The sequence below is a fragment of the Barbus barbus genome (assembly GCF_936440315.1).
Source record: "Barbus barbus genome assembly, chromosome: 3".
NCBI classification, from domain to species: Eukaryota; Metazoa; Chordata; class Actinopteri; order Cypriniformes; family Cyprinidae; genus Barbus; species Barbus barbus.
In genome coordinates, this window is record NC_136731.1 from 13,453,542 (window position 1) to 13,474,054 (window position 20,513).

Here is a 20,513-nt window from a genome sequence, read left to right on the forward strand (position 1 = left end):
TCTTATATGTACTAAGCTATGCTTTGATGCAACCTCCCAACTTTTCTCTTTTTTAAACAAAATGTGCTTTTTTTACCTTGGACTGTGTAATATAATTTCAACTTTATCTTTAACAGCATTCAAGATGTTTTTAACATTTCAAAACACTTTCTCATGTTAGCAAACAGATTACACTTTCACATGTGACCAACAATTCCACAACAAATATAAAATATCATAATCAAATATTATCAAAATAGTCATCATAGTCAGTTGACGCATCTGATGGTGGTGACGAAAACCTGAATTTGTAGTATTTTTAACTATCAAATACATTGAATCAAACAATTACTGTGTTAAAACAACCACAACAGGCAGTGAGTATGTTATTGTTTATAAAGCTTTTATTCAAGAGTCACATTTAAGTATTTTGATATATTATTGGGACACAAAATCTTGATGTGGTGACATCTGACGGTGTTGACACATTTGGCATTTCTTTCACAAAACAAATGGAGTTCATGTAGTAGCCATTTTTTCTGTTGATACTAGATGCTAATGGAACCTGCTTCAGGAGAATAAAATGATCTAAATATTTCAAATAATTTCCTCAGAAATTGGAAGATGGTGTTGACGTATCATGGTTGTGACACATGAAATATTAACATTAGGATTTAAAATATTCTAAAACTATAAAACTGACAGTGAGTCTGTCTGACAGTGATGTAGTCTGCAGAGGAGGACTGTGGCAAGGGGTCCTTTAGAGTGACAGCTGCCCCTGATATTCATTGATTTTATTACATTTGAATGAATGTCTGACGGTGTTGACAAAAAGTGGGGACAAAACTTTAAAACCTTATGAAACATGCATGTGTCACTGAAAAACAACCTTGCGTTGATATGAGATATTATTAAGTGTTGGTTTTGATAAAACAAGCTCTTTTTTTATCATTAAAAACATTTTTATCCATTTTATAGCATATGAATGATTGAACCCTTCTCTGTGGACACACTCTTTTAGATGTAGTGAGAAGACAATAAGTGTCATAGATTTCACATAATAATGATAAAATTAAATTGAAGGGGGTAATTGTGTTAAATAGATTCTATGATCAATCCCCATAACATTTACATTTGAAAATGTTTAAAATTTTTAAACCTGATAGCAGTTACAATTGCTGGACATGTTTTTTCCCATGTTTCAAGAATGACTGAAATATAATTATTAGGAGTAATGAGCTGATTTCAATCTCCATCGATACAATCAGCTGTGCTGTAGGCTGTTCTTAAAATGGACCTGTAGGCCTACTTTTGATACTAAGTTGTTTAATGTTAGTTATTTTAGTACATTTATCTTAATTTACTTGTCCATAGATATCTGTTTTTATTGCTTAATTTTTATTATTAGGTAGGCTATTATTATAAAGTGTGCGTGTATGTAGCCTATGTGTGCCTCTTCTTCTTCTGAATATTGTTAGATTTAGAAAGGCTATGGCGTGAACGCTGCTGATTGGCTGCTGTGTGTTCGCGTGTGCTCGGTGTTTTACGGTAGCGCACTCAGGTGAGGCGCAGGTGATCATCAGAGACAGCAGCGGGATGAGGCGATGCACGCGCAGCTGACGGACACAGCACACTTATGATTAGTGACTGACAGGTAAAAAAAACTCCGTTTGCTTCTGTTTAAAGTTATGAACTAAATACACGGTGCAGGTGCAGAGAAAGCTAAGACATGCAAATTTAATGGCATTCTGGCTATTCTGGCTATATCGATTACAGTTCAAATTTGCTTTTACTACCTATTTTTATTCGATAGCTACTTATTATGAAAGGTGCATCGTTTTAGAGCGCTTCTGATTATTATTTTATTATTAATATATATAGTTTCCATTCTGGGTTGACAGTTTATTTTGCAGGGTTCATGTTTCCATGTATTTGCTAATTACAATTCTAATTAACTAAATGCACTTGGTGTGTTTTCTTGTAGCTGCTTGTAAATACTCATGGTTCTTGTTATCAATATAATAATTAAGTAACCTGTCACACTAACACTGTAAAAAAATATGTATGTATGTAACTCTCTATAGAAATGAAATGCTGTGTGATCTACAGACACTAATATGATTTATCCTATGTTTTTCTATTTGCTATGTTTTTGTTCATACATTCTTTTTATAAAGGAACCAAGGCCCTAAAACCCTGAAATATCATTTGCTGTCCTACAGAGGCATTAATTTCTCTTAGTCATCATAAAAAAGTAATTTTGTATGTTCTAAAAGTTTTTTGTTTTTTTTTTGGTCTTGTGCTTTAACCTTAAAAACATGTCACACCAACATACACGAAATTCAGTTGGGTATTGGATTTTATTGGATCAGTGTGCGGCTTTGTGCTGGAAATAGTCCCAATAACTGTCAAAAATGTCAATGTTGGTTATGTTTCTTCATATTTATATACTTACATTTTCTTACATGTATGAATGCCATTGCTGAAAAGTTACACTGATTATTGAGACATGGGACAGTCAGGCTAGATAAGTAATAAAAAATGAAAGTTAATGAGGAATTATTATGGATTTGTCTGTTCAGTATGTTCAGAGCTGTTTTTGTATGACCTCCTGCATCTTCTATTTTCTCACCATCTCTTACCTTGCCTGTCACTCAGTGTTGGTCTACACCATCCGATACAAAAGTAATTTCAAGTATTTATTATAAATATCAACAAATCCAGCTCTTTAAGAGTTAATTGAGACTACAGAAAGTGTTAAAACTGGCTCTCAACTCCATCTATTAAATACAATGGTGGTGATTTAGGTTTGATTAGGGATGGAGAATATGGTCCTGCAGAATATGTGCTTTATAAGTACTAATAAACAGCCAATATGTTAACAATAGGCATGCTAATAAACAACTAGTTAATAGTGAGAATTTGTCCCTATACTAAAGTGTTACCATGTTTTCATAGATATATGACATGTGTCGACAAAAAAAGTAGAGACACAGATGTCAAAATTTTTGAAAGGGGTACATAGTTTCTTTTAAACATATTTATTAATTACAGTTTTTCTTGAAGGGTTAATATTTGCCCTCATATGCTTGTGTTTTTTTGGTGGAACACCAAAGAAGATATTTTGAGAAAACTATGAGTAAATTATGATTTTTATTAATTTATTCTTATTTTAGGGTGAACTATTCCTATGAAAATAATACATATTTCATGTATTTATATAATTGAGTTATAATCTGAGGATGGGTGGCTTTATGCAATTTTAGTGCGGTCAAGTCGTAGTGATAATTTCTGTGGAATTGGGAATCTTGCTACACTGCAAAAAAAAAAAAAAAAGTTGAGCCAACTTAAAATTTTAAGGCAACCAGCTTCAGCAGATTTTGGAGTTCTTATTTTTGTAGGAGATTCACAACTTTTTGTTGTATAAACGAAAAAAATCTGCTGAAGCTGGTTGCCTTTTTTCAGTGTATAATCTAATAGTTATGGGACGTGTGTTGTCCCATGTCTTAGTTTTTGGTAACAGTTTCAAAGCGAGTGCCCAGTGTGTAAGGAAAAGTTTGGCATTTGCCTCTTTACATGGAGAGGTGAATTATGCATCCATTCACTCACTCATAGGCAGATCTGTTTCACAGCGGCCCTCATTCATTAGACTCTCACTGTCTCTGATCATCCCCAGACTGGACGCAGTGGAGGTATCTGAACCCACGTGTGCATTATGAAGGAGAACAGGTCCTTGTGTCAGGTGGAGCAGCTGCCCTGTGCATGTCTGCTAGACTGCCACCGGCAGACCCACACCCGCGGCGCTGCAGGGGCCCTGATTCGACACAGAGCCAACGGGGCAGTGGGTGCCTTGTGCAACAGTCCCAACTGCGTGGTGGCCGCCAGACTGGAGGACTCAGAGCAGGGGCAGCACGGGGCCAGCAGGGTGCTGGTCACCGGAGGGGCCGGATATTTCGGATTCAGGCTGGGCCGCGCTCTGGCAGGCCAAGGAGCTACTGTCTTACTCCTGGATCTCCACAAGCCGCCCTGGGATATCCCTGATGGAGCCGTCTTCCAGCAGGTAAAGTGAAACTGGAGAGCCTTGGGCTGAGGAGCGGTGGGTTATTGAGGGGTGGTTGGGCAGCGGACTGTAACAGAAGCAGATGGGTGCCAGGTGCAGAGTACGCAAGGTGATGCAGGACAACGTCCTCGAGTTTCAGCACAAGTTTTTATGACTCTTCGCTGACGTGCTCGGGTGTCTCAGAGAAACCTTCAGGAAGAGCCGTGAAAGTGAATCTGAAACTGCCATGTCAAAGAGAACTTGACAAAACCATGTTGTAATTACTGGTCTTAAAGCCAGCTTCTTCTTTTGTATTTTTACAATTTATGTTGTACGATAGTTGTAGGGTTGAATTAGTGGTTCTCAACTGGTGGGTTGTGACCCAAAAATGTGGACCTGGACTGCGTTTCCCAAAAGCATCATACGCTTAAGCCATTGAAACCAATGGAGCTATGATCAATTTAGGCTTACGATGCTTTAGGGAAACGCAGCCTAGGTCTGTTCTTACAGCAGGAGGGGAAAACAATGTTAAATGCAACTAATAATATCATTGTTTAGAGTGGCAAAATAAAAAGGGATGAGAAAACATTTCCCATATCCTTGATGTGGAAGGATGTGTGTCCAGTCACACAACATGTTATTACTTTTGCAAAAATGCTATGCATAAAGTGCACTTACAGAGATTATTGTTCTGCCAACCAGAAAGTGTTTTGTGCAGTGAAACATTGAATACTGAATGGCTTGAATTAATTGCAAGTGATATTTAGAAAACAAATTTGTCAATTTTTTGTATTCAATCTATGTCCCATTAATATATTTATTTTTTGACTGTAGTAATATGAATAACTTTCATGTTGAATTTACCATGTTGCAACCTGATGTCCAAAACCAGTTGAGAACCAGTAAATTAATGAAAAGTTTTAGATGATATGACGATCCAAAAATATTTACAAAAATTACTTCCATCAATCTAGAAACATTGTTTAAAAGTAATCCCAAATTAATGATTTAGGCAACTTGTTGTGGTTCTATTTAGGCCAAATCTAGGCTAGTTAATTAAGAAAATTAATAAATAATTTCTGCGCAGATTGTATCATTTTATATTCCTTTTTTGTTGTTGTTATTGAATAAGCATTATTATAATTTTGTACACCTGTGTGTGTTTTACTTCAAGATTGATATCCGAGATTATGATGCCCTGTATAAGATCTGTGCGGGAGTGGATGTTATTTATCACACTGCTTCCTATGGGATGTCAGGACCGGAACAGGTCAGTGAGAATAGCGTGCATCTAATGAGTTTGGTTTATATTACTGAGACAAATACTATTTAAAGTAGTGCTGTCAAACAATTAATCGCATCCAAAATAAAAGTTTTTGTTTACATAATATACTGTATGTATGTGTGCTGTGTTTATTTATTATGTATATATAAATACACACACAAACCGTATATATCTAGAAAATATTTACATGTATATACATTTATATTATTATATGATATATAAATATATTTAATATATAAACAACATTTTTACATGCATGTGTTTGTATTAATGTATACATAATAAATATACACAGCACACACTCATATATTATGTAAAAAAAACTGGTTTATTTTGGATGCGATTAATCGTTTGACAGCACTAAATTAAATATATTTTGTTTGTAACATCACTTGAGTCCCTATTTTGCATTGAATTACAGTATATTAGTATATTTATGTAGAACTGTTTGCATAAAACAGGCCATATCACATCATTAAAACAGTTTGCTAAAGTATTTATAATAAGAACTCATATGGGTAGTGCTATGGGTGATTCTTCACTTGGCTTTTAATGATTTATTAGCTTGTTTTTAACAGGATGGATTATACTTGCTTTAACGTGGAGTGTACTGATGTGTTACATTTGCTATAATATCCTTATTTAAGACTTATTTTAACTTCCCCAATATAATACTGTCAAAATCAGTCAAATTCAATTGTGTACTTTTCATAAGAACTTCAGGTTACACTTTATTTTGATGTGTCCTTGTTACATTGTAACTATACATTTAAGAGTAAAATTAATTAACTACATGTATTTACTGTAGGGTTAGGGTTAGGGTTAGGATTAGGGTTACTTGCATGTAATTATGCATAATTTATTGTTATTATAATAGTAAGTACATGCGACATGTAACAAGGACACCTTAATATAAAGTGTTATATCATAAATCACATTTTTTTTAATTAATTTTATACTTGTGTATAACAAATAACGGTTATTTTTTCTAGCCTTTTTTTTCTTTTTATGTTAAGATATTAACATGTTATTGTGTATTATGGCCACTAACAGCTATGATCCACATATTCACATACATATATATATATATACACACACTATATTGCCAAAAGTATATATAATGTGCATTATTTTCACATTCTTATTATTCTGAGTGTGAAGAAGTGTACTACTGTCATAATGCTGTACACTAAAGTGAAATATGCTGTTCATGTATTTTCATGTTCTGCAGTTGAAGAAAAAGCAGATTGAATCAGTCAATGTTGGCGGCACGAACAATGTCATAAACGGTGAGCTGTCATCATGTGTGTATCTTTTGTAAATATTCATATTGGTACATCAGGAGATTTGTTCAATATGAGATGCTGGTTTGATCTTTGCAAAAAGCAAGCCATGAGCCCTTCAGCAAGATACTTAACCACAGTATAAAAACATGGGGGACAAAAATTAAGAATAAGAAGTAAAAGTAACTTAAAATATGCTATTTTGGCCAGTATTGGTGTGTGCTGAATATTTAGTTTTGGTTGGTGGTTGTAGTCTGTACGGAGCGGGGCATCTCTAGACTCATCTACACCAGCACAGTCAATGTGGCGTTTGCTGGCCGGCCCATCGAGGATGGAGATGAAGACTCAGTTCCCTGTGTGCCGCTGGACATGGTGAGACGGACACTGAGTGTGTTGTGATTTGTTCTACATTCAGCCATTTTCTGAAGTGTTCATATTGGTACATCAGGAGATTTGTTCAATATGAGATGCTGGTTTGATCTTTGCAAAAAGCAAGCCATGAGCCCTTCAGCAAGATACTTAACCACAGTATAAAAACATGGGGGACAAAAATCCAAATTGCATCAGACCCAAGTCTCATCTAAGGTTACAAGGAGAAGCACCTTCAGAAAATGTGAAAATCTAATCTTCCTTCACCCATATCCAATTTTTAATTAACACAAACCGATCTGTTACACTAGCGAGCGTTGTGATCATAGGCATCAGATGTGGATGACTTTCACTAGGGATAAGTGTGTCATGTTTGATGCTCCTGTGTGCTCCGCTTCACTGTCCTGAAGAAAAGTAGACTGAAGTTAAGGAAGGTTAATGGAATCAAATTAGTCCACCTGACACCTCACTCGTGTGATGAAGTGCTACAGAAGTCACCTGCTTTTGTCCGCCCAAATTTCATACATGAATACATAACATCTGATAAATCATACAACGGTACAGCTTACACACTCAGATTTCACTGGTGCTCATTTTCGGCCGAGGTTGATTGATGTGTGATGGCTTTCACCAACAACGGGGGAAAAAAAACTATTAAAAAACTTTTATATACACTATATTGCCAAAAGTATTGGGACACCCCCTTCTAATGAACATGTTTGACTACTTTAGTATTTCTATGAGTACAAATGTTAATGTTTCTGTTGTGACTTTATATGCAGAGCTTGAGCCAAAAACTCATCACCAAACACCAGTGACTTGTATAGACACTAGAAGGACAAAAGTATTGGGACACCCCCTTCTTTAGAACAGCAAAAGCACTAACAAAACTGTGGCAACAAAGAAGGAAACATAATTCATGTATTTAAAAATTGTATTTCCATCTCTGTTGCAACAGTTTTGGACGTGTCTAAAATTTGTTTCCAAAAAGACAGTGCCCTTATGTACAAGTCATTGGTGTTTTTGGCTCAAGGTCTGCATTTAAAGTCACACCAGAGGTGTTCAGCTGGGATCAGGGCTTGGCTTTCTGCAGACCAGTCAAGTTCTTCCACACTGACTCAATCAATCATGCATTTTTGATCCGTGCCTTATACACAGAGGCACTGTCATGTTAGAATAGAAAAGGGTTCTGTCCAAACTGTTGCTATAAAATTAGAAGAACACAATTCTTTAGAATATCATTATATGCTTAAACATTAAGATTTGTACTCATAGAAATTACTAAAGTAGTCAAACATGTTCATTAGAAGGGGGTGACCCAATACTTTTGGCAATATAGTATATAATATATAAGAAATGGTCAATTTACTTGAGAATTTTCATTTTCGAGCTGATGTCCCATAACTAAGTAATTTTATAGTTTGGAAATGCTCATTGGGTCTTGACATTTGTTGATTTTTTTTCTTTTGTTTTGTTTGTTCTCTCTTCAAGCACATAGACCATTACTCCAGGACTAAAGCCATTGCTGAACGCATGGTGCTCGCTGCAAATAGAAGATCAGCAAAAGGTACGGAAATGGAAACTTGTTGGTCTCTGAAGTCGATCCTGTTATTGCGCACAATAGCAATAAGCACAAGTGGTATCATGTACCCTGCTCATATCGTGTGTGTGTGTGTGTGTCTGTGAGTGTGTGTCCACTGCTGATGAGGTACTGAGGTAACGGCTGCTATGGTAATGACCACAGCCTGCAACCCAAGCCAACCAGACCCGCTTGACACCGTTTTAAATTTAGACCTAGGCTTAATAATAAAGCCAAGCACTGAGTGAATTTGTCACTGGTGTGAAGCTTTTTTTGTGTGTTTGGGTTCTGTTAATAATCACACGCCTCCTTTCAGAACACAAAGTGAGAAGCAACTTTTTTAATCAGGAACATTGCTATCTTAGCAGTGTGAAATTATGTAATTAAATATATATTTTATTTGTTTCTGGTTTCTGGTTTATTTGTTGAACACATCCAGATCAGCATTACTGTACATTTCTTTGATATTGTGAGTAAAACCAAAAAAGTACTACAATAGATTTATCAGCCAGTGCTGAAACCCCATGTGACATTGTATTGTGTGAATTCTGTAGCAGAAAATACCAGAGGAAATATTACTGATCAATTGTTGCTTTTTCATATCTTTTGTTCTCATGGAGTTCTGTTTTATGTTTTTATCTTAAAATTCTAAAAAAAAGAAAGAAAATAGGCTCAAATACGTCAGTTGAGATTCAATTTAATTTTATATTATATTTAGCATTTTTTGGCATATTTTCGCCTTTATGTAGACATAATTATGTAGAAACAAAGTGGTAGACAGACAGGACCACGAGCTGGGACTCATAGGGTCTTCTTTAGATGATATTTAGGCATCTATTTATTTATTTCTAAATATGAAAAAATTATGTAGGTCACTGATAAATTTCTTATGTAATAATGAGGTATTGTTGTTTGAGGTGGTGGTCTTCTTCAAACATGTGTCCTGCGCCCCTCTGGTATCTATGGTCCTGAAGAGAGAAGACATTTACACAGGGTGATGGTGAGTCCTCTCATTCTCTCAATTATCTCTGTTCCATCTTCACCTTTTTCCTCCTTTTCTCTCTCTCTCTCTCTCTCTCTCTCTCTCTCTCTCACACACTCACACTCACACTCACACACACACACACACACACACACAGAGGTCTCAGACAGTTGTACTCTGTAGCCTCAGCTGTGCCACTGCATCCAGAGCTGTACAATATTAATGAAGTCTGTGAGAGGCTCTTGTTACAGACTGTGCTTTAAACTGTGCCTGTACATACAGACACATGACTGTCTGTGCTTTTGTTGTGACTCTGCAGACATACACGACTGTCTGTGCTTCTGCTGTGACTCTACAGACTTACACGACTGTCTGTGCTTCTGCTGTGACTCTACAGACATACACGACTGTCTGTGCTTCTGCTGTGACTCTACAGACTTACACGACTGTCTGTGCTTCTGCTGTGACTCTACAGACATACACGACTGTCTGTGCTTCTGCTGTGACTCTACAGACATACACGACTGTCTGTGCTTCTGCTGTGACTCTACAGACATACACGACTGTCTGTGCTTCTGCTGTGACTCTACAGACTTACACGACTGTCTGTGCTTCTGCTGTGACTCTACAGACACACGACTGTCTGTGCTTCTGCTGTGACTCTACAGACTTACACGACTGCCTGTGCTTCTGCTGTGACTCTACAAACATACACGACTGTCTGTGCTTCTGCTGTGACTCTACAGACACACGACTGTCTGTGCTTCTGCTGTGACTCTACAGACACACGACTGTCTGTGCTTCTGCTGTGACTCTACAAACATACACGACTGTCTGTGCTTCTGCTGTGACTCTACAGACACACGACTGTCTGTGCTTCTGCTGTGACTCTACAAACATACACGACTGTCTGTGCTTCTGCTGTGACTCTACAGACTTACACGACTGTCTGGGCTTCTGCTGTGACTACAGACTTACACGACTGCCCGTGCTTCTGCTGTGACTCTACAAACATACACGACTGTCTGGGCTTCTGCTGTCACTCTACAAACATACACGACTGTCTGTGCTTCTGCTGTGACTCTACAGACACACGACTGTCTGTGCTTCTGCTGTGACTACAGACTTACACGACTGTCTGTGCTTCTGCTGTGACTCTACAGACATACACGACTGTCTGTGCTTCTGCTGTGACTCTACAGACTTACATGACTGTCTGTGCTTCTGCTGTGACTCTACAGACTTACACGACTGTCTGTGCTTCTGCTGTGACTCTACAGACTTACACGACTGTCTGTGCTTCTGCTGTGACTCTACAGACTTACACGACTGTCTGTGCTTCTGCTGTGACTCTACAGACATACACGACTGTCTGTGCTTCTGCTGTGACTCTACAGACTTACACGACTGTCTGTGCTTCTGCTGTGACTCTACAGACACACGACTGTCTGTGCTTCTGCTGTGACTCTACAGACTTACACGACTGTCTGTGCTTCTGCTGTGACTCTGCAGACATACACGACTGCCTGTGCTTCTGCTGTGACTCTACAAACATACACGACTGTCTGGGCTTCTGCTGTGACTCTACAAACATGCACGACTGTCTGTGCTTCTGCTGTGACTCTACAGACACACGACTGTCTGTGCTTCTACTGTGACTCTACAAACATACATGACTGTCTGTGCTTCTGCTGTGACTCTACAGACTTACACGACTGTCTGGGCTTCTGCTGTGACTACAGACTTACACGACTGCCTGTGCTTCTGCTGTGACTCTACAGACACACGACTGTCTGTGCTTCTGCTGTGACTACAGACTTACACGACTGTCTGTGCTTCTGCTGTGACTCTACAGACTTACACGACTGTCTGTGCTTCTGCTGTGACTCTACAGACATACACGACTGTCTGTGCTTCTGCTGTGACTCTACAGACTTACATGACTGTCTGTGCTTCTGCTGTGACTCTACAGACATACACGACTGTCTGTGCTTCTGCTGTGACTCTACAGACTTACACGACTGTCTGTGCTTCTGCTGTGACTCTACAGACATACACGACTGTCTGTGCTTCTGCTGTGACTCTACAGACTTACACGACTGTCTGTGCTTCTGCTGTGACTCTACAGACTTACACGACTGTCTGTGCTTCTGCTGTGACTCTAGACTTACACGACTGTCTGTGCTTCTGCTGTGACTCTACAGACATACACGACTGTCTGTGCTTCTGCTGTGACTCTAGACTTACACGACTGTCTGTGCTTCTGCTGTGACTCTACAGACATACACGACTGTCTGTGCTTCTGCTGTGACTCTACAGACTTACACGACTGTCTGTGCTTCTGCTGTGACTCTACAGACTCACACGACTGTCTGTGCTTGTGCTGTCACTGTTCATACAGACAAATGCATGTCTTTTATACCTCATGTAATCTCTTCACATTCTTGTGTCCCTCTGTTAGATAGTGTTGTTATCTGTGAAGTTTAAGTAATACAGAGACAAACTTTTTTTTTATTTATTCTCTTCTCTTCTCAGGTGAATGTGGAGAGGAGATTGTTCAGCTTTCATTTTGGAGACCCAAATGCCAAGATGAACTGGGTACATGTGGATAATCTGGTGATGGCTCATGTTTTAGCAGCAGAAGCCCTCACAGCAGATAAAGCTTTTGTGGCGGTATGTGTGTATATTATTACAATCAGCTGTTTTGAACCCAGATCACTTATAATTTGTTGTGTATTTGTGATTTTCAGAGTGGACAGGTTTATTTTATCAATGATGGGGAGTCTGTCAATGTCTTTGAATGGTTGACACCTCTGGTGAGTAGCAATCAAACCAAGTGTTTATAATTAATGCACAATTAATGCAAATAATGCATATTACAATTATTTACTATTTTAAAGAACTGTACCTTTATTTATCTGCAGTTTAAAAGACTAGGTTATGGTCGGCCACTGATTCACCTTCCTGTTTCTCTGGTCTACTCAGCAGGTATGACTAAAGTCAAACTAAAATTTACAAATAAATAAAAACTAATTTGTTTTGCAAATACAAATGTACCACACATTCTTGTTTTCTCCAGCAATTTTAATGGAGCGACTGCATGTGGCTCTGAGTCCTATAATGGAAATTCCTTTACTTCTGACGAGAAACGAGGTAAATGCGTTTCCTCCTGCCTTCACTGCATTGTCTAGTTTTCTCTAATCACTTTTTCCTAATGAAGTTGTTTTGATGCCATCTTGAGAGCAGTGTGGCATTGCAGTTTCCCTCTGCTATTGTAGGTAATTAAACTGTGTTAACAAACAGAGTGCTCAGGAAAGAGAAACACATTTAGAGGAGTAGTAATCTTTGCATCCACACACAGTTTCGCCATGTGAAAAGCAGTTTTATTTATTTTTTATTTTATTTTATGCAAGTAGATAGGGCTGGGTGATATATTTAATGTTCGAGAATCTGACTGGAGATTGAAGTATGCTCCTGGACTACCTAAATTGAATTCAGCAATAAATAGATATAAAGGTCAAGTGAAGTAATGGAGGGATGCTGGAAAAATGTATGTGTGAAATAATCAGTCATTTATACATGCTTACTCATCCATTGCAGTTGACATTGTTAAATGAACACTCTTCCCACAAACCTTTGTTTGGGTTTTCTATATTACATTTTCTAAAGACCATTATTCATTAGTCAAAGTTGGTTTCTCTAAAGCAGAGGTCTTCATCTCTGCTTCTGGAGACCCACTGTCCTGAAGAGTTTATCTTTAATCTTATTCAAGAGCACCTGAACTAATAGGTGCATGTAAAGAAGCCTTGCAAAAATAATGGAAAAATATTAAAGGGGTCATATGATGTTACTAAAAAAAGAACATTATCTTGTGTATTTGGTGTAATGCAATGTGTTCATGCAGTTTAAGGTTAAAAAAACATTATCTTCCACATACTGTACATTATTGTTGCTCCTCTATGCTCCGCCTTTCTGAAACGCGTTCATTTTTACAAAGCTCATCGTTCTGAGAAGCGAGGCATGCTCTGATTGGCCAGCTATCCAGTGCGTTGTGATTGGCTGAATACTTCAAGCCCCTTACCGTATTGTGGTCCTGTGTACCGGCACGATTACACAAAAACAATAAAACCCATTATAAACGAGGCATTTGTTGCATCCAGTGGGGACATAATTACTTATTATAATGACTTATACTGTCTTTTTACATGTCATGTTGCGTCACGCCTTGTAAACATGACCATGTCTGATTTGTGATCGGAGAAACGACAAACAACAAGCACCACTCTACACAGCTCAAAACTCACATTTGTATAGTCAGTGGCAAATTCTTTAAATAAGAAAACATACTTACAGGCTGTGAGTCAGAAGCATCAGACTGTCCTTGCAAAGTTGGAATTGCCCCACTTTATAGAAACAGCCTTTGTCTACAGCTGGCATTGTAGGCTAGTCTCTCCCAGGTTCAGGAAACAGTCCTCCGTAAAATGCGCTGCACACACTCTAATATTTGGGTTGAACTGTTCTGGAACAGTCTTGTAAATACAACTTAACCACTGATTTCTAGTTGTCTTCTTTTGGAAGCCCAAACAAAGTACTTTCGCTTTCACAACGAAACAGCGTCTCCACGACATGGTGCCGGCGGCAGCAACAATACTACAGCGAGAATAATAGTTCCGCCTTCATTCATTGCGTATACATTTGGGCGGTGTTTTGCAAATCTTCCCACACCGTGACGTAGACATGTGGGGGCATGTTTAAATGAGCCGTTTTAGAAGGGCGTTGTCGAGTCTTAACTTTTATAAAAAAAATATCTCTTTGGTTTTGAGACTTTAGTCTTTGCAATTTCAGGGATCTTATCTATGCACAAACAGCTTGTAAGACTCCAAAGAGAATGGAAAACATGAAATCGCATTATATGACCCCTTTAAGATGTATATTGAATATCAACAAAATATCAAGATATTTTATAATTTAAGCTATATTGCTACTGTCTGAAGTATGTGTGTAAGATCCATGGTGACAACTGTAGCCTGAGTATGGCATCTTGGGTTACCATCACCATAGGTACTTCCTTAAACTCTCCTTAACATGCACAGCAGATCTAGTACTCCTGAACTCAATGTAATGAACAGAGTTTACATTCTGTTATTAGACAGGTGTGATAAATCGTATGAGCAAGCATCTGTATCTGTGAAACCAGTTGTGTCTTCTCCAGCTGTTTAAATATCACAGTTGATTCTGAGAGGGTAGTTAAGGGTGAGAAACAAGTTGGCATAAAGGCAGAGCGAGAAAGAGTTGCGTTAGTAGAGCTGGGCGTGGATTGGTGCTGTGTCATGCATTAGTCATGAGAAACAGAAGCCACGAGCTGAAGGGGCGAATCTGGTCAGATGGCGGCAGGTTTGATGATTGCATTGTGAATAAAACATGAGACACCAGCTCCTTGCTGGATCTTTGTTGAGTTTGAGATGGGCGAGAAGTGTCACTGAGGAAAGAAACCCCCCCCCCCCCCCCCCCCCCACACACACACACTTGCACACAGTTGCACACAGTAAATGAAACCAGGAAATGGGTATATCAAACACAATGGCAATCCCCATCCCAGTTTCTGATCCAAGTCTTACATCCAGTGGCCCCAAAACTAATGGGACACTTTTGGGCACTTAAAGGGACAGTTCACCCAAAAATGAAAATTACCCCATGATTTACTCAGCCTCAAGCCATCCTAGGTGTATTTGGCTTTCTTCTTTCAGAAGAATACGACATGAGTAAAGTGGTGAGTAAATCATGGGGTAATTTTCATTTTTGGGTGAGCTATTCCTTTGTCAAATTTAATGATTAATATAGATAAAGGGTTCATGAAGGCATAATCTCATTCCATATAGCGTAAAATTTAGAACAAAAACGTAAAGTTCAATTAAATTGATAGTATTAATTGATTTTTTTTAAATCAAGTCCCAGTGCTTTTCCAAAATCTCCTGGCAGGATTGCAGAAAATTAGCTCACCAATGCTAGGCCTGAACTAGCTAAGTAATCAGCAGCCAAATAAAGAAGATGACTTGCACAAGTAGGCTATTTTATGTATTTTTAAATACACAAATGCCCAGCTTATGTACGTGGTGTACTTACAGTAGATACAAATGACATTAAATTGTGTTTTGTATTTCAGATATGTGTCAGAGATAATTCTGCCCACCTCTTATGAACCACTAGCATTTCATAATTACAAAATGTTCATTTAATTTTTCTCAGTTTTGAACAATATGCAGTATATGATTTGAAACCAAACAAACGTCCAGAACCTTCAAATACTTGGCCACTTTATTATTTATATCAATGCTTTTTCCCCTGTGTCACACATTGTTTCAAGAGACTGTTAGAAGTGTAAACTGTGCTCTGTGGTGTTTTGTCCACTAGATGACACTAATGTGTTTCATATCATGGTCTCATCATGGGAGTATTTGGAGGTCGACTCCTAACTAATTTGGAGATTGGGTTGGAGAATAGGCCAAGGTTTATGCCAAGTTATCTTTTGACTGACCCAGCTAATTCATTTGTTTAAACAGTTGTATACTGGGTAATGGAATGAAATTGATTTACTGATTTATGTTTCTAATTTTGTTTTGTTTGAGCACCAGGAGTGCTGATATTTACAAACGCTTCACTGTTTGTATCACTCTTCTTGTCTGTGTTTATAGCAGTCAGAGAACAGGAAGTAATTGTTGTAACAGTAGTGTAACTATATGGAGTTGTAGTACAATTTGAACTGAAATGAGAAGAAGGATGTTTTAAAGTTGAGAGACTGTTTTTTTTTTTTTCTTGCTCCAAGGGTTTCTCTCCAGTGACAGAGAACTTGATGTAGGGCAAGGAAGGACTACCCAACAATAAACATGTTTAAGAAAACGGTTGATAAGCTAAAAGAGATCCTAAAGAAGCTGATTTTATATGAGCTGTGCAGGAATGACCACTTACTTACCTCTTAGAAAGTCCACTGGGACTACAAAAAAAATGACAATCAAATGAATATTTATGAGCTAAGCTGATAAGGTTTATATCGTGCCACCTTACCCAGCACACACTTTTCAGATGGCTCCTATGGCCCTGGTCTAGACAGCAGTGTGTGTTGGGTCAGGGGCATCTGCTCTGGCTCTCGGCCTAGTGGAGATTTTCCATGTAGATACCCAATCTGCAGGCTGGTAAGGGGAGAGAGACTGTGGGGGCATTTCGTCGTGCCAGGAGAGCACAGGTACAGAGCAGCTTTATGTAAAAGTAATGCCAGGTAAAAGGAGGTCATTAAAGCCATTAGTAAATGTGAAGCCCTCAGAATCCGATCTGTGTCAAATCCAGGGTCCATCTCTCAGCGTAGTGTCCGGCTTCAAGACAACCTGACAGTGACACTTTTTAAAGAGATAGTAGTTCACCAGAAAACCTAAATTATCTCACCGTTTCCTCATGTTGTTTAAAAACATTAAAACAAACCATTGTGCTAAAAATGTATGTCATATGTATATTTAGACATGTATATATATGTGTGTGTGTATATATATATATATATATATATATATTACACATTAGTGTTAGATGAAGTCAAAGTCAGTTTAGTAGATTTAAAATATTAACTTTAAAATATATAAATTTTATTCAAATAAAACTACAGGTAAAATTATAATCAATTAGCTACTACACATAAAAAGTACTTCTTTAAAGCATGACAAAAGATTAAGACAAAGATTTGAAATGTATTTTAAACTTAACCTTTATTTTGACATTATTACAAAGAGCAGGTTTAAAAGTGCACTTAAGTATGTTACGAAACAGAAAACAGTTCACTCTCTTTAAGTACACTTAAAGCAGCATTTTAATGAATTTAACTTTTTAATTATTTTTAAGAACAGTTAGTTTTTTAAATATGCTTCTAAGATTTGAAGTACACTACAAGTGTACATTCAGCACAGTTAAGCGCACTTCAGTTCTGCTTTGAAAGCTTGTGTGTTTGATGCGTGAACGGATGTGACCTGTATGTCTGATGTGAGATTACAGAGACATCCCTATCATCTCATCAGCACTGCTGACATCTGATCTCTGCATCTTTCTCAGGTGAGAAACATTGCTGTCAGTCACACCTTTAAAATCGAGAAGGCACAGCGAGAACTGGGCTTCATTCCTAAGAAGTACAGCCTGACCGACTCGGTGGATCAGTACCTGCGGAGCCAACCGCCGCGTTCAGCTGCGTCATTATTGAACACACAGTACCTCTTCCTGCTGCTCCTGATGGGATTCATCGCCTTCGTGCTCTGCTCTGCAGGACTGGAATAAAAAGAGAAATCTCATGGATCACTTGTAGGGTTTGAACCAGGGCTGGGCGATATAGTGAATTCATAATCACGCAACATTCTGAATATCATGACAGTTGTGCTATCCTTTTTATTTTGCCATTAAGTTTTATAAAGAAAAAAGTCACCAATTACTCACTTTCATGCCATTTCGAACCCATAAAACTCTTCCAAACACAATTGATGATATTTTTGTCCCTCCATTGAAAGTCCAGGTAACCAAAACTTAGAAGGTCATAAAGGCATCATAAAACACATCCATACGAATTGAGCAGTTTTATCCAAGATCTATGAAGATATATAGTCCATTTTTTATGATGATTAAATTTAACTAAGGCTTTTATTTGCATGTAACGTTTACATACTGTACACAGAGCACATAAGATATGTAAATGTGTGTGATGAACAAGATCCAGTAAGGTTTGTGACACAAACACAGCTTCCGCATTATGGGTTTGTTTGGATGAACTATCACATACGTATAAAAGTATTTATAAGTAACCGTCCAGTTCAATGAATCGGTTAAAAAACAATTAATTTGTGCCATCACTCAAAAATTTTAATAGAAAAAATCATCCACAATTATTTTTATTATAATTACTGTTTTGTTCTATATTCACGAGATATTTAAAAATGGTAAAAACATGCATTGATTATTTTAGCCAAAATTTTAACTGTATTTTAGTTTTGTTAAACATTTTGGGTTTGGTTCAGATGATTCTTTTTAGATTTGTTTCGTCAAAAGGCTGGAATAAATATTTATTTACTTGCTATATCGCTCACCCCTATTTTGAACCCACAATGTTTTACTACCAGATCAGATCTTTTACCACAATGTCACACCACCTCGGAAACAAAAATCACTTTGGTGTTTTACATTATATATTTTCTATATAGTCTTAAGAGGAGTGAGGCGTGTGATTTAGGGTTGGTTTAAATTTGAAATATAACCTGCAGAGCTGCTTGGGAACAAGTATATCACTATTATCACCGCTAGTAGATCTGTTTTAAATATGATGTTTGTTAGTTACTTAGCACTCATTTATTTATAGCTTCTTTTTTATTTAGAAATAGGCAAGAAAATGCAGTGTGTACAAAAATTGTGATGTACAATAAAAATATTGTTTGTGATGCTGGAAAAGTTAGTTTTTGATGAATTCTCCTGTTAGGTCTAGAATTTATTTTACTCGTAATGGATAAGATTGTTTGCCCATGGTCTTCCACAAAATGAAGTGTATTTATAGTTGCACTTCCTAAATGTGTGCAAAAGGGAAGGTTTATTCAGCACACGCTGTGTTTTCGTTCATGTTCTTTTCACTAACTTAAATTAAAATGTATTGTAACTATTTACATTTAAAGAATACTGAGATCTATTGTGTTCAGATGAACTAAAATAAAGGCCTTTTGTCTCTACCTCAGAAAAGAAACTCAAACAAGATGAATTTTAAAGTACACTTTGAAAAAAAGTATAATAATACCGAAACAGAAAGAAGCAATGCTGCAGGCAAACAATCGGAGAGAGGCAACACATGCTGTACACACATTACAGAGACCTATGGTTCTTCTGTCATTTCATTATACTGATTCAAGAGTATTGTTTCTAGTATCACCCGATGAACCCCGAATTAACTGTGCTGGTGTGTGTTGGGGGAATGAGTGAGATCGAGTGTGTATGTGCTCACATCCATTGAAGTATTACATTTGTGTCACATGCGTTCATATTTCAGAACACAAGCAACGTCAACTCAGATGACATAGATGTAACACTAGTGTGTTTGAGACATTTTTGATTCGCCCTGGTGTCTGTAAAGGTTTGGAGCAACTATATTTAACAGCATTTACACATTTGAAGCATTAAAGCAGTAAATGTATGCCATGCATGGCATTCATGAATGCCAATGAAATGTTTATTCAGAAGATGTACTTGTAAAGGCAAGTGTCTGCTGATATAATCTTTGATTTTGCTTTATTGTCTTTAAGACTTAGGATATGTTGTTTGTATCTGTTAGGCTTGTGATGTCAAGCTACAACTGTGACATGAAAAAATTGTTCAGTTATAAATTGACAAGTTGAATAAAAATGTCCCGTGAATCCTCTTGCTATTAAAGCATTGCATTTTCTTGAACGGTTTACTAAAACTTTACCTCATCAACATTCCCAAATATATCATAAGAACAAGAAAACAACTTAAAGGTGCTGTATGTAGGATCGAGTAGGTATTGCAGTCGAAATTCGTAATATTGAGGAGGTTTTTTTTTTCAGCCAGCCGCACATGCAGGTTGCCAGATTGAGGACACCAACAGGAGCGAGCGCACAAGACGATGAATGAAATTAAATACGCTGTGTTTTTCACCAACTGGCAACCCGGGGTGCAGAAATATAGTTGGGTAAACCGGCAGTGGGGGTTTCACAAACCGAAACACAGACCGATATTCCGGCCCAGAATGTACATTTTCAAAGGAGAATAATTGACTGTTGAATTGTTTTTCAGATAAACATGTTAACTTGGCATGTTTCTTAAATATCTGCAAACATATTATGGTATGCTTATGCTTTAGTGGAGTCAAAAACCTACATTCAGCCATGCAGTGTGAACAATTCTTATCCGCGTTTTGTTATTAAAACAAATAGAGAAATGCCGAATACACTAAATTTCATGATGATTTTGTC

The 20,513-nt window shown here is 37.5% G+C and overlaps 1 protein-coding gene across 1 annotated transcript; it reads left to right on the forward strand.

The window, feature by feature from the left end:
* Positions 1-3,694: 3,694 nt before the first annotated feature.
* On the forward strand, positions 3,695-17,826 carry LOC306858286 (putative short-chain dehydrogenase/reductase family 42E member 2; the record flags this gene model as incomplete). Its single annotated transcript, XM_079398733.1, has 11 exons — positions 3,695-4,039; positions 5,193-5,288; positions 6,535-6,592; positions 6,840-6,958; positions 8,447-8,522; positions 9,452-9,534; positions 12,052-12,189; positions 12,267-12,332; positions 12,441-12,504; positions 12,596-12,669; positions 17,608-17,826. 11 exons carry the CDS (start codon positions 3,695-3,697, stop codon positions 17,824-17,826), a joined length of 1,338 nt encoding a protein of 445 aa, XP_079254859.1.
* Positions 17,827-20,513: the final 2,687 nt, after the last annotated feature.